We start from the raw sequence: 14778 nt of genomic DNA on the forward strand, positions 1-14778 counted from the left end.
GTTGATCGACTGACAAAGTACGCACATTTTTTCGCCATATCCGCACACTACACAGCAGTGCAGGTGGCCGAGTTGTTCTTCAGAGAGGTCTTCAGGCTACATGGTCTTCCTAAGACCATCATCAGTGACAGGGACAGCCATTTCATGGGCAGGTTTTGGCAGGAGCTTTTCCGGTTGGTGGGGACGGAGTTGACAACGAGTACCAGTTATCACCCATAGACGGACGGGCAGACGGAGATAGTTAACAAGTGGTTGGAGGGCTAGTTGTGTAACTATGTCAGTGGGCAACAGCGAGCATGGCTGAAGTGGCTGCATCTGGGGGAGTACTGCTACAACACTACACATCACATGTCCATTGGTATGTCACCATTCTATGCTTTGTATGGGTATCATCCTTTATCTTCTGCTGATGTGATGTTTGGTGCTAACAAGGCTCCGAGAGCCAAGATTTGGATCCAAGAGAGTCAGGATATCCTCCGAGCTCTCAAAGATAATATGGCTACAACGCAGAACCAGCAGAAGCTGTATGCTGACAGGGGTCGGGTGGAGAGACAGTTTGAAGTAGGGGACCCAGTCTACCTACGATTACAGCTATACCGACAGTCGTCACTGAAGCAGAAGGGAGCTGATAAGCTCAAGCCCCACTTTTATGGGCCATACAGGGCGATACGCAGGATTGGACAGGTTACGTATGAATTGGAGCTGCCCCAAGGCAACAAGATTCATTACTTTTTTCATGTATCATGCCTGAAGAAGGCATTGGGGCAGCAGGTGACAGTGACATATGAGCTACCACCCATGGATGATGAGCGGCATTTGGTGTTGCAGCCAGAGGCTATTATTGTTACCAGGGAGAGGTAGCTACGGAGCAGGACGGTCCGGGAATTCTTGGTGACATGGAAGAATTTACCGGATGAGGATGCCACTTGGGAGAGTGAGAAATTTTTGCAGCATCCATCACTTCAGTTGCTTGAGGACAAGCAACATTTTGTCGAGAGAGACTGTAATATTCCTAATTAGCCATGGCTAATTAGAATATTTGATTTTGCTCAATTTTGCCTTCTATAGTTATTTATAAATAAAAAAGTGAGGAAAGGGGGACATAACTCACTTTATGAATAAAGTCACTCCCTAGTAGCACAACATTGTAACTTAAAAGTGGAGCCAAGGGGGCCCAAGGACCATGTAGAGAAGGGGCCCACGTAGACACTTGGAGGGACTGCACAGATGGAGAAGGAACGCGTGGCAAAAGAAAGGCTACGTTGGAGGAGGTGGGCCTTAGGGTTTGAGAGAGGCCAATGCTATAAAGGAGAGAGGAGCAAGGTAGTTTCATGAGTATTTTGCAGGAGGAGCGATTTCTAGAGTTGAGGAGGAGTTGAGTATTTTGATGACTACGCAGTCTTGAGAGGGGAGGACACAGTGCTTTGGTAGGAATTCCGGATTGGGTTTTTGTGGAGGATTTGAGCTTGGAGATTGAGCAAGGGATCAACCCTTGCATATTGGAGGATTTTGGCAGAGTTTCGGGTAGAGTTTTGGAGGATTCTCTTCAGGAGCAGCGCAGAGCCTTGAGGGATAGCGTAGAACCTCAAGGGGTGATTTTCGGGGGTCAGCTATTTTAGAAAAGCTTTCTGGGCTTTTCTGGGTTTATTGAGCAGAGTTGATTCCAGAGTTTCAACATTTTCTGAGGAGGGGAACAACCCCAAATCTTCATTTGATTCAAGTAGTAGCAGCAGCACAGCAGTTCTCCTGTAGTTTGGACGTAGCTCAGAGAGAGGTCATTTCCTTACCATTCTGAGTGTATTTCTTCACATGCCTTGTGCAAGTCGAGGTGCTATCTTTCTGATCACCTCTTGTACTCTTTCCATTACTCAGTATAATAAACTAGCTTAGCATTTCTCTCTACATTTCTCGAGTTTCTGCTTATATTCTATGTATACATTATTGTATGTTGCATTACTGTTATTTCTCTGGTTGGAGTTTGCTTGTGTTTGAGGGATATCCATGATAAGGGATATTACAACCTCAAATTAGCCCGTTGTTAGCTACAACAACTCAACCTCTCCATAGAAATGCCACGCTGTTCCTTAAGCTCCTCCACGCTGTCCCTTTGGCGCTCTCTTGCTGCGGCTTAGCTTGCTCTAATTTTAGAGCTGACCTTGAGATGTATTGCCACAAAATGGATGCTTAGAACACATGTTCTCACCCTCTATTTATAGACATAATGAGGGGCTTCAAAGAATTATGAAGAGACACACCTATTGGAATTATTTACACCAAGGCTACATGACTTGACAACCAATAATTAACTTGTCAACTTCAAAAATTCATTTCTCTCTAACGATAACTCGGACGTGGATGATTCTCGTTGCGTTGGAATTGTCTCGTTGAGCACTATCATCCTCATCCATCACATGTCGATTTCTCATTACGGTTTTGGCCCAAATCATGATGGGTGCAAAACCCCACACTTGGGTTCCAAGCCCACAAGCTACCCTTGTGGTGCTTTTCCCTCCAAACCCTGAACCCTAGGGCTTGGAGTACCTCCCAAGCTACACAAATCAACACATGATGATGACTCAATTGACTTGTAGACTCAATGACAATCCCTAGAAACACTCAATGGGTGCTTGACCTAAAAGTAAATCTCCCTTGAGCATGAAACCCATGCCTCAAGAATAACTATAATAAATTTATTTTTCTCTTTTTATTAAATACATAAAATCATGATTACATATGTCATTATGAAGATCGATCCTAGCTACATATTTCAACGCTCCCTCTTAACTATGGAAGTATTCATAATCCATACAAGGTACTTGGATATTCTCAGTGTGAAGAATTATCATAAGAAGAGTTGGATTTGTAACCCATCTGTTTAGCATCATATCATCCGACATTGTCACGTAGCAAGCCCTCGACTAACAACTCTATCTCTCCACAAGATTAGAGCACAATGCTTGCAAGACCAATGATTTATAGACACCATTATCATTGTCTCTCAAAGAACATACCCCACCCGGGTGTTCACAGGGTATGTCCTTCCAAGACTATTCTTATCTTGGATTCCCAGTCCTCAAAGAATATCGGTCCTCTACAGCGACTCTTATCTTGGATGCTCTACCACATCCTCAAAGAGTATCGGATGCCAGATGCTTACCCAATACTCCATTCTAGACAAGAATGTTGTGTCTATGTCTCCCTCTCAACTAGGGAGGATATACCCATTCCTATAAAGGAATGTACCTATTCCTACAAAAGGAATGTGCACAAGTTCCCTCTCATATCGGGACTTGTCCAAGCTCCCTCTTAACCAAGGACTTGCTTCCAAGCTCCATATTAATCGACTTGTTCCCAGCAAAAAATATCTATTCTTTGGTGGAGATCATGGGACCAATAATTGCTTGTAGGGCTCCTCCTTTCGATGTCATGAATTTCTTCTTCATTATTATGGAACCTTCATCTTTTCTTGTAGGGCATCGACCATCCATCACTTTCCTTACGAATAATGTCAGTCATGTCATCCTTTTTCTTCATCGGAAAGTGATCTTCTAGTCCATATCTGGCTTTCCTTCATACATTTACCTTTTCCATGTCATGCTTCTCGTAGGATCTTTTGTTCCCACCACATGAGTGCTAGTTGTAGGTGACATCTACAACTCTTTTTCTAGTAGCCCTGCATTAACCCATCCAGATGGTGTTCACAAATAAAAAAATGAACATCAAATCAAAGTTACCTTTTGTGATAGCCCTTCATGATGACATATTCTTGTAGCAACATCAACATCCTGCATATATATTGATACATCTTCAATATATTCAAAGTCAAGGGTCTTCTTTCTTTCCAGACTTCATCAGAGTCTTTATACCTTTTCCATGGAGATGTCATGGTCAATTCTCCTAGTCATCGGATGTTGATTTCCTTTTCTACGTGCTCATAGTTTTATCTTTCACATCTCTTCTTTCTTTCTTCACATATTGCTCCCAAGAACTTTCATTCATAGTTCCTTCATCTTTGTCAACCACCTCATATTCCATATGAGGACATGTTATGTTGATTTCTTCTAGTCAATATGTGAATTATGCCCTCATGCATCTTTCCAAAGGAGGAGATCCCTTTTCTTTGATCATGCTCATGAGATAGAACGTTTACACATGCAACCATATGACAACATGAATCAATTAAATATATGCATACATACCTCTTCCTTCTTTTGGTCACCTAGGCTTCCTTCAACAACTTCCTTTCCTTGATTGAGAGTACTTCAAACATCTATGCTACATTCCTCTGTCATCATACCATCATTCTTCCAAACAATGAATCCCATACAAGGTGGAATTCTTAGCGAGGCATTTGCTTCTTCCAAGAGGTGAACCTTCAAATGAAAATTCCAATAGAGGATCTTGATTATCCTCATCCTGCAAATGCTTCTTCCTAATGATGTATGATGAGCTTTACACTAGATGACTTTCTTCTAACCATAAGTACTACTTATGCTTTCAATGAGGTTACCAAGAGCTACTTCCTTCTATGATGATTGCTACAACCATGTAGACTTCTACTTGAGCTACCTTTCAATCTTTTATAAGGATATCTCGAGCTCTTGCTTTAATTGTATGCTTCTGACATGGTGCCATCTTCTACTAAGATGTATCTCGTGATAATGCTTCTCATCTTCACTGCCATGGTGGAGGTTTTTTCACCTCCCACTTCTCCTTCCTAAGAATTGGAGAAACCCTAATAGTGAAGATCTATCGCTTTGGATTTATTCTCTTCTGGTTCTTCTACTATATCAGTGATATGAGCCTCATTTCTTTCTTTCCTTTTGTTGTCCTTGAATTTTGGACAATCTTTCTTGTGATGCCCATATTCCTGACAACCATAGCATTTGATCTTTGACATATCCTTCTTTTTCTTTTTCTGAGGACCAAATTTTCCAAACCTTCCTTTTCTCTTAGTCATGGCAACAAATGTTTGAACTTGTTCACTTGGGCCCATATCGCTTTTTGCTTTTAACATGGTTTCTTCAATTTTAGATAATGACCAGTTTACTGAATGAGGTGGCTTCCTTCTTCCCGAAAATGCTTGATACTAAGAGTTTGTATTCATCAGGTAGTGCATTGAGTACCACGGAGGTCATTTATCTCTGACATGATTTCCCCCAACTCTTTCAGGTGGTCTCGTATTTGTGACACCCTCATGAAGTATGAGGCTATTCCTTCTTCCTTTGATATCTTCATCTTGTAGACCTTGAACTTATTCTTTTGGTGGTTCAACAATTAAACCCTTAACATGACTAATGACTTCATTTTCTATGAGGATCAAATTTGTCCTCTTTTTCCATGCAAGATAGTTTGTTGACCCAACCAATTTGTTGCTCTCCTTGCAAAATGAAGTCATTTTGATAGATTCAGACATAGATATAAAGATACTTACTTGTGAAGATACTCCTTGATGACAATATCTTCAACTTGATGCCTTCTTGATTTTTGATGATGATGTTGATAATAGATGTCTTCCTTCAAAAGTGGTCTTTGACTCAGAGAGGGAGATCACCTTGAATCCTTGATGATGGTGACAACACCTTCTTCTCGCTTCCTTGAATTGGAGACTTCAAGATGCTTCAATGTGTAATCCTTTTTTGAGTTGATGTAGGGTCTTTGAGGTCTTCTTTTCCTTGTGATGGAGATTGTAAGCTTCCCAAGAATGCTTCAGTTGAAGAACCCTATCTTTGAGTGAGCTAGGGTTTTGAGGTCTTCTCCTTGTTGTTGCTTTGAGTAGTCCTTCTTAATGCTTCTTAGTTTGTTTGACCCTTATGAATCCTTTCTTGATGATTCAATGTCCTTGATGTTGAATGATCTTCTTGTGCTTCGGCCCTTGAGTATCCTTCTTTAAGTTGCCCTTCCTTGATGTAGTCACCTTAGCTCTGATACCATGTTGAGAAATCTAGGGGCAGCAAGATAGGCAATTTCTCTTACTTTGATAACTGCTTGTGATGTATTTTTACTTAACTTTATTAGCTTCTTCTTTCACTTGATTATAATTAGTGTTCTTATCATCAAACAACTACCAAACAATGAAGAACAATGAGACAAGAGGACACAAGATATAGGCGATCAGCCAGGGCCAAAACCTCTCCAACTGAGAGGAAAACCCGCAATAATTCTTCTCTTCTTATAGATCTTCAATTGACGAATTCCAAGACCTATGACCCTTGACCAAGACCCTCCAAGACTAAGTCAAAACTTTCCTTCCTTTCAACAACTTTTGCAATTTCGATCTCCAACAAATTCGTTTGCAACTTCGACCAACAAATTCTTTTGCAACTTTAACCCAACAACTTCAGTGCTTTGACCTTTCACAACTTCGACCTTTCACAACTTTGAAGCTTTGATGCAGCTTCACAGCTTCAATGCAGCGACATAGGTTCGATGCAGCACCACAACTTCACAGCTTCGATGTGGCTTCAAAATTTTGTTTTTCCCAGTCATTATAAAAACCTTAGCACAAGCAAGAGAGAGAGAGAGAGAGAGGCCCAAAACTTCTATCTTGCTCTTCTTTTCCTTTTTCATCCTTTTCTAGCTTCTATCTTGTGGAGATCTAACTTGCTTGAGAGTGTCCAAATGAGGTCGAGTTTCTTCTTATTTATAGGCTCTTGAGGGGTACGAATTGCTATCTTTAGGCCGACTTGATCTTTTCACCTTGACGAGGTCTTGGAGGGTCTTTTGACTCAAATAAATTTTCTTTACAATATATAACATGCCCAAAAGGGTCTTTTATACATGACAATGTCTCAATTGACTTGTAGACTCAATGACAAGCCCTAGAAATACTCAATGGCTGCTTGACCTAAAAATAAATCTCCCTTGAGCATCAAACCCATGCCTCGAGAATAACAATAATAAAATTTATTTTTCTCTTTTTATTAAATACATAAAATCATGATTACATATGTCATTATGAAGACCGAACCTAGTTACATATTTCAACAGTGGGGAGAGACATGATATATTAGTGTTTAGTTTCCTAGTTTCTGCAAAATAGGCATTGTGAAATTATGATATAGTATAGCTTTAGATTCAAATCTATTAAATTGTATCTTGAATTTTGCACATATAAATGATTCAGTCTTGACAAATCTTGGCTTTTGGTTATATGTGACTAAATTCGCAGCATTAGTTGAACCATTACATTAAACTGAATCATGGTTTCTTGTATATTTACAGGGTGGAATACCTGGAGCAGAAAGGTTGGGATTGTGTGAGCCCTTGAGAAAGCTACTGAGAGAGCAAGCATTATCAAATAGGGTTTATGGAGCTATCTGTGCATCTCCAGCAATAGTACTAGAACCCCAAGGGCTCCTAAAGGTTTGTATGACCTTTGCATATTGCTTGCTATAGCAAGCTAACAGAATATTGGCTCCAGGTTGCTTAAATCTCCATGTTTCTTTCGTATTTGAAGGTTTTTCATATTTGTGTTTCTCTTTTATAGGATAAGAAGGCAACAGCTCATCCATCCTTTTCCAGCAAACTAGTAGATCAGAGTGATGTTTATGCAGGAGTTGTGATCGATGGAAAATTGATTACAAGCAAGGGCCCTGGAACAGCGATGGAGTTTTCCATTGCTCTAATAGATAAGCTTTATGGGCATGACAGAGCCAGAGGTATTGCTCAGGGCATGGTATACAATTATACTGAGGCTCTTTCAGATTACTGAACATTGGTATTCTGTTTTTCCAAATTTTGCACTGAGAAATTACAAGTGCATCTGATAGGATCCATTATAGCGCATTGCAGTGTATCTAATGATTTGTATCATATTCAGAAGCAAAATGCTACATTGTAATGCTGTGAATTTCTTTCAAGAAATGAAATAGAAGTGCAGAAACATGCATTTTGTGCTTTGTTCCACTAGTTGAAAACCAAAGGCAGGTGCCTAAGGTCTAGTACTCCCTATTAGCTGACATGGATCCTGCATACATGCTATGAAAATTCTTGATAGTTGACAAAGTATAATTCTAAACAATAAATTCACAAAATACCCAAAATACTGCCAGGAGAGAGTTCTTGTAACAGATAAATGTAAGGGTTGAAGGCGTGTCAACAATAACACAAATTTCTGGATTGTATTTTGCTAAATTGCTATTTTTTAATATTAACAAAAATTGAATGCACCAATTGGCATACATTTCTTAAAACACCAGTAATAGCCTGAGTGGGCTTAATGGTTAAGAATATATGTTTTTTCCTTGGAGGTCATATTTGAATATGGAGGAGGATAGGGTATGCACACCTCCATAAACTAAGCAATGGAACAAGGGGTCCCATACGTCAATCTTTTAGTGCTTGGCTAGATGGTGATCTTAAATTAGATACATTATTGTTGTTATGAGGTTTTAAAACAAAACATGTGTTTTCTCCTTCGAGATCTGTTAGCAGTAGCACTCAAACCTGTACCACATGAAAGCACGACTCCAAGACCTGTAACATAGAAGATGAAGTGATAACTAATAGGCAATCAGTCCAAAGGTCACTAGCCGGATGCCTCTCCATTTTTCTTTTCCAATCTCAGGGGGTTGGCCCTAGTTTGTAATGCACTGTAAATTATATGAAAATCTGCAAGTTAGCACAAGAACTCAGCACATACAAATAGATTCTTACGATGGAATTAGACAACCAAGGATTAAAAAACAATTGTAATTAAAGTATATGCAAAAAAATCAACCTGGAATTAGCAGAATATGAGAGAGAGAGAGAGATAATGCATTCTAAGTGATTGATAAAAACAAAGGTACAAGCAAAAGACTATCTATATCACCACACTGAACATGAAAGATTGCATACACAAGTTGGGACATTGCATAAAGAGCATGATCAAAAATTTTCTTTGTGTTGGTCAAGAGTCTGGCTGCATCATAGAGACGAAATACAAGATAGATTGCAATAACTTACCATGCATACAATATAGATAGCAAGGCAAGAACTAAAGAAGAGATATAGATGAAGCATTGTTGATTACTATCAAAAAAAATTCTACCAAACAATGGCCATTAAACCTCACTTTATAGAACTTTGATCCTCCTAAAGGAGGTACCACATATGCAATGTGCCTGCCTTGACTTATGAAGTGAAGGAAAGGCCATGCATTCAACTCATCTACCCACTAAAAAGTGATGTGGAGTGAAGTGATCTCAAACATGGCCAATTGAACTCTTTCATGCATCTTGGTTGAAGTGAAGTGAAGAGAGGTGATTTGAAGCTAAACCCACACATTTTCCTCAAGTGCCTAATGCATTCTTTCTAGTGGAGTAGAGTAAGGTGAAGTGTAAGACAGAGAAAAATCCATACACTCCTAGTTTAACTCCCTCATGCGACTTAGTTGAAGTGAAGTGAACAAGAGCCATGCACTCTATCCACTCCACTAAAGATGGCTAACAAGAGTCCAACAAGTTGCCTTCCTCATGAAAGCTCATGTGCTCTTATCCCAACTATAGATGATTGATTGATGATGACTCAACTAAAAATGAGTAAACATCAGCGAGGTTATCCTGTTTGACTCAATAGAAGACGAGTGGACTAGAGATCACTCAACATAGGTGAGGTTGAGTGAACTCAAGTCCAACAAGGTGCTTTAGAAGAAATGACTCCTATTGCCACATCATTACCATGCCATTGTCACATGGTACCTTTCCTTCTTGTCGCTTTTCATCTTGCATGGAAACCACCTATAAATAGACATGCCCAAAATAGCATCCCCTAAAAAATAGGAATTATGTAAAATGTCAAAAACTACTAGGAGAACCTTGTAGCGTGCCTAAAAATAGGTGCTACTAAAGAGAACAAGTTATTGCATGTCATTGTAATCAAGCTCATTACATTCGTTTTTTGCAAGGAGTCTAAATATATGCTCAAAATCACAATGTGAGTCTCAAAACCCCAACCACTAAAAATAAGTGCATTGCACGTTTCCCACAAAAAATCCCGTCAAAATCATGATCTCGCAAGAATTTCAAATATGTAATCACCTTTAATATGTAAGCCTCCAAACTCTGTCTGTAGCTTTGAAATGGGCTCAAATCATTGAAAATCTTGTATTTGATCTCCATGAGAACCATCTTTGACCTACGTGGGAGTTGACTCTTGTTAAAATTGGCAACTAAGGCCAAACTCCAGGTGGGTCATATTATTTATGGCAGCTGATATTTTTATTGGATCCCTCTCATTGAGAGGTGTAGGATTGATATAAAGATCATCCGATTCCATTAAGTATTTATGAAGTTATGAATTTATTTATGTTATGGACAAATTGTTAAGTCGACCAACAACTTATGTAGGCTTAGAAGCCCAACAGTGATGTCTATTCAACCTCTACGTTTTAGTATAAATAGAAGAGGACTTCAAATATTTCTACACACTTGGATCTCTTCCTCTCTTTACTTGTCTTTGGGTTTTAGTAGGAGGACAGATCCTAAGGAAAAACCGGAAAAGTCGGAACTACCGAAAAAGTCGTAACTACCGGAAAAGCCGGAACTGCCGGAAAAGCCGGAAAAGCTTGAACTGCCGGAAAAGCCGAAATTGCTGGAATAGTCGGAAAAGCTGGAACTGCCGGAAAAACCGAAAAAGCCAAAACTTTTGGAAAAGCTAGAAATGCTAGAAAAGCCGGAAATACCGAAAAATCTAGAAAAGCCAAAAATCCGGAAATGCCGGAACTGTCGGAACTGCTGGAAAAGCCGGAAAAACCGGAAAAATCGGAACTACTGGGAACTGCTGAAACAACCGGAGCATCTATCTCTGAAGGAAGGCAACATGATGTATGAGATCATGGGCAACATAATAAGCAGCATGATGATATGAGCATGGGCAGCATAATGATGCATGATGATATGAGTATGGGCAGCATGATATATGAGATCATGGGCAGCATAATAAGCAGCATGATGATATGAGCATGGGCAACATAATGATGCATGACGATATGAGCATGGGTAGCATAATGATGAATGAGATCATGAGCATGGGCAACTTGATGATGAATAAGACCATGGAAGATGCAGCATGATGAGTAGCATGAAGATGAGAGCAGCTCAGTCATCAAGGTTCAACACATGTGACAGTACAGCAAGGTGTCACACGGTAATGTGCAGCAAATAGACGAGATGCAACACTATGATAGGTGAACGAGTTACCTTAGAGAATCAGTTGAAGCAATATGTCTTCAACTGATCTCATGCCGATATCAAAAGTCAAAGTGATTGACTTCTATTGTAAATGTACTATCTATCTCAATTTCTCTGCTGAACTTTGAAGAACATAAAAGAAAAATTGATCAAGGGTTTCCCCACATTATGGGGTTTGTCCTTGGCTAGCGCCACATCTTGTGTCCTCTTGTCTTGGCTTGTCTTCTGCGATTTATGTTTATGTTCTATCTGCAGTTTACTTTAATGCTGATGTGATTGCTAATCTAGAAAAGATGTTGGAAAATTAAAATAAATTTCTCTGGCATAGAACATACCTAAACTTAACATGGTATCAGAGCTGAGGTGAAGATAATGCCCAAGCAAGAGTAAAAGAGCGGTCATCAAAGACAGTTGGGACAAGATAAAAGGATCAATGGGTTCCTCATCCCTCTTCAAATTCACCCTGGGTGAAGTGGAAGCAGAGAATATTATCAGAATGGCACAACGGAAGATCACTTCATTGGGAAGTTCAGATCTAAGGGTGGAAGGAAAGGCAGATGCCTTGGTTGCAATAAGTTCGTCCATCATGCAAAGGAGTGTTCGAATAGCAGAGACACATCCCTTGATGAAGATAACAATCTTTCCAGGGACATCTTCAATGATCAGAGGAATGATAAGTAATGCAGGTCATCAAGGAAATGGTCGACTCTTCAAAGAAAGCAAGGAACCCTAGAATCTCTTTTATGTACCTAATCGCAAGAACCTAGTGTCCATCTCAGAAATGTAAGTTTAAGGTTTCAGGGTGGCACTCATCGATGGAAAGGTACGTGTTTGAAAATAGAGTTTTCAAAGATGTTTTAGAGTTCAGGGTTGTATCAAGTCCACTGGGGACCATGTCCATTGACTCAGCACCGGAGGTCTGTGAGTCAAATGGTGACTGCGATGCCTAAATTCAAAAAGAGCATGAAGGTATATGTCTGAGATGTACCGAAGGAAAATCTTACAAGGGGACCATTCCCCTCATGTAGCAGGTCCACAGGTTTAGAACAACCCGTGGAGTTTGAGATTCATGAACGGGAATCTCATGTATACAGGTGGAAGAAAGCCCTCTATGGCTTGAAGCAAAACACCCCGAGCGTAGTATGAGAGGATTGATAGCTGTTTGATGAATCTAAGATACTAGGAGTGAAACCGATCCAAACCATTACCTGAAGGTTGTGGATGATAGACCTCTCATACTGGCACCTCATAAGGACGACTTATTTCTGACAGGTGCAGACCCTCTCATTGCAGAAGTAAGAGGGAGTTGGATTCCGAATGTGGAATGATAAATTGCAAGCCTATGACTACCTCGAGGATATTAACTTTCAGAAGTTATATGGTAGTGATGTCGGGCCAGATTTGGGAAATGCCTCTGAGTTTTATAAACTAATTCGCGTTGATGTTCTTGGTGAACTTCTGTTCGGACATATGTTTTGCAGTTAGCATTTGGTTGAGCCTCACTGGATTGGTGCCTAGAATCTTCTGAGATATCTTTGGGGCGCAATCTCTGATGAATTGAGATACACTGCCGGAAATATGAAACTGCATGATTATTCGAATGCTGACTAGGCAGGCAATGTGGAGGAACACTAGAGCACTTCTCAGTGATGGTTCTCTTTGGATTCTGCTTCGATACGATGGATGAACAAGAAGCAGAAGTCGGTTGTTATAAGCACTGCCGAGACCGGATACATAACTACGAGTATGATCTCGTATGAAGCTGCCTGGTTGTGGAAGCTCTTCAGTGAGCTGTTTGTACACATGATGAATACCACTGTGATTCTCTGTGACAACCAGAGGTGGGATTCGATTATTGAGGAATCCCGTATTCGATGATTGCTCCAGCAGATAGATACTACCTTATCTGGGATATGGTAAGTCGATGAGCAAGGAGGCTCCATCACATTGAGATGATGTACAGGTCGCTACACTTTGTCAAAGCCCCGGGGAAAGATCAAATTTGTGATTTTCCCGAATGACTTGGAGTCGTCGAGAGACCCTTGTAAAAGGGTCCTGCATGTTGTATACATTGAGCTCTGGGAGCTCTAGGGGCTTGCGATTCTTACTGGAGCAACATACGACCACAGGGTGACTCACCCTCCCCTGGTGGTGTGCACTGGACAGGATGATTCGCTCTCTTGTGAACAAGATGCTTCACTCTCTTATGTAGCAGGATGATTAGTTTTCCTGTGAGGTCTGGATGATGTGTTCTCCATGACGATTATGTAGCAGGATGATTAGTTCTCTTGTGAGGCCTGGATGATGTGTTCTCCATGGCGATTGTGGAACAAGATGATTCGCTCTCTTGTGGGACAGGATGATTCGCTCTCCTGTGGATAGGATGATTCGCTCTCCTGTGGACAAGATGATTCACTCTCTTGTGGGACAGGATTGATTAGTTCTCCTGTCGAGGCATCCTACCCATGCAGTGTGGGACTCATGGGAAGTACCTCTCATCTGATCAATGAGCAAGGAAATGAGGATAGGGACCATAGTAGTACCGATGGACGCATCGTTGTATCTACCGTACTCCCTATGCTAGGATGACCTTCATTAATCTGGGATCAATGATACTAGTGTGGGACTAGTGGTAGGAGTTGTGTCTACAATGACACTGACTTCGGGTCGGGTTGAGCACTGGTCTGGGACCATTGGTACATACTCTGAGATTGACTTCGAGTCAGTAGGGTACTGGTCTGGAACCAGTGGCAGGAGTTGTACCTACGATGACACTGACTTCGGGTCGGTTGAGGACTGGTCTGGGACCAGTGGTACATACTCTGAGACTGACTTCGAGTCAGTAGAGTACTAGTCTAGGACTAGTGGTAGGAGTTGTACCTACGATGACACTGACTTCGGGTCGATTGAGGACTGGTCTGGGACCAGTGGTATACACTCTAAGACTGACTTCGGGTTAGTGGAGAATGGTATGACACATTCTTGATCGTTTCTTCTTCTTCATGGTTCAGCAAAGCTAAGTTGAGCAGAGCTGAGCAGAGTAGAGAAGAGCTAGCAGAGTAGAGCAGAGCCAGCAGAGCTGAGCAGAATAGAGAAGAGCCATCAAAGCTGAGCAGAGCTAGCAGAGCTGAGCAGAGCAAATCAGAGCCAGCAGAGCTGAGCTGAGCCAACAGAGCCAACAGAGCTGAGCAGAGCAGTGCAGGGCACTGATGGAAGAGATAGTACAGTTGCACATATGGATCAACAGATGGAGTTCTCCCTAGTTGAGAGGGAGTGTTAAAATTGGAAACTAGGGCCAAACTCCATGTGGGTCATATTATTTATGGCAGCTGATATTTTTATTGGATCCCTCTTATTGATAGGTGTAGGATTGATCTAAAGATCATCTGATTCTGATAAGTATTTATGAAGTTATGAATTTATTTATGTTATGGACAAATTGTTAAGTCGGCCAGCAACTTATGTAGGCTTAGAAGCCCAACAGTCATGTCTATTCAACCTCTACGTTTTAGTATAAATAGAAGAGGACTTCAAGTCATTTCTACATACACTTGGATCTCTTCCTCTCTCTACTTATCTTTGGGTTTTAGTAGGAGGAGAGATC

At 40.8% G+C, this 14778-nt stretch overlaps 1 protein-coding gene across 2 annotated transcripts in view; it reads left to right on the forward strand.

Moving 5' to 3' along the window:
- LOC149238659 (protein DJ-1 homolog A-like) overlaps positions 1-7908 on the forward strand; it is a 188343-nt gene extending 180435 nt beyond the window's left edge. For both annotated transcript variants that reach the window (XM_089373136.1, XM_089373135.1), the window contains 2 exons: positions 7225-7365; positions 7490-7908. In XM_089373136.1, coding sequence (XP_089229262.1) covers positions 7225-7365; positions 7490-7714 — 366 coding nt within the window. In that variant the 3' untranslated portion in view covers positions 7715-7908. The remainder of the gene's footprint in view (positions 1-7224; positions 7366-7489) is intronic.
- Positions 7909-14778: the final 6870 nt, after the last annotated feature.

This window comes from Pinus tabuliformis, chromosome 8 (genome assembly GCF_031772625.1).
Source record: "Pinus tabuliformis cultivar Carrire ecotype Pingquan chromosome 8, CPIR1, whole genome shotgun sequence".
Taxonomy (NCBI): Eukaryota; Viridiplantae; Streptophyta; class Pinopsida; order Pinales; family Pinaceae; genus Pinus; species Pinus tabuliformis.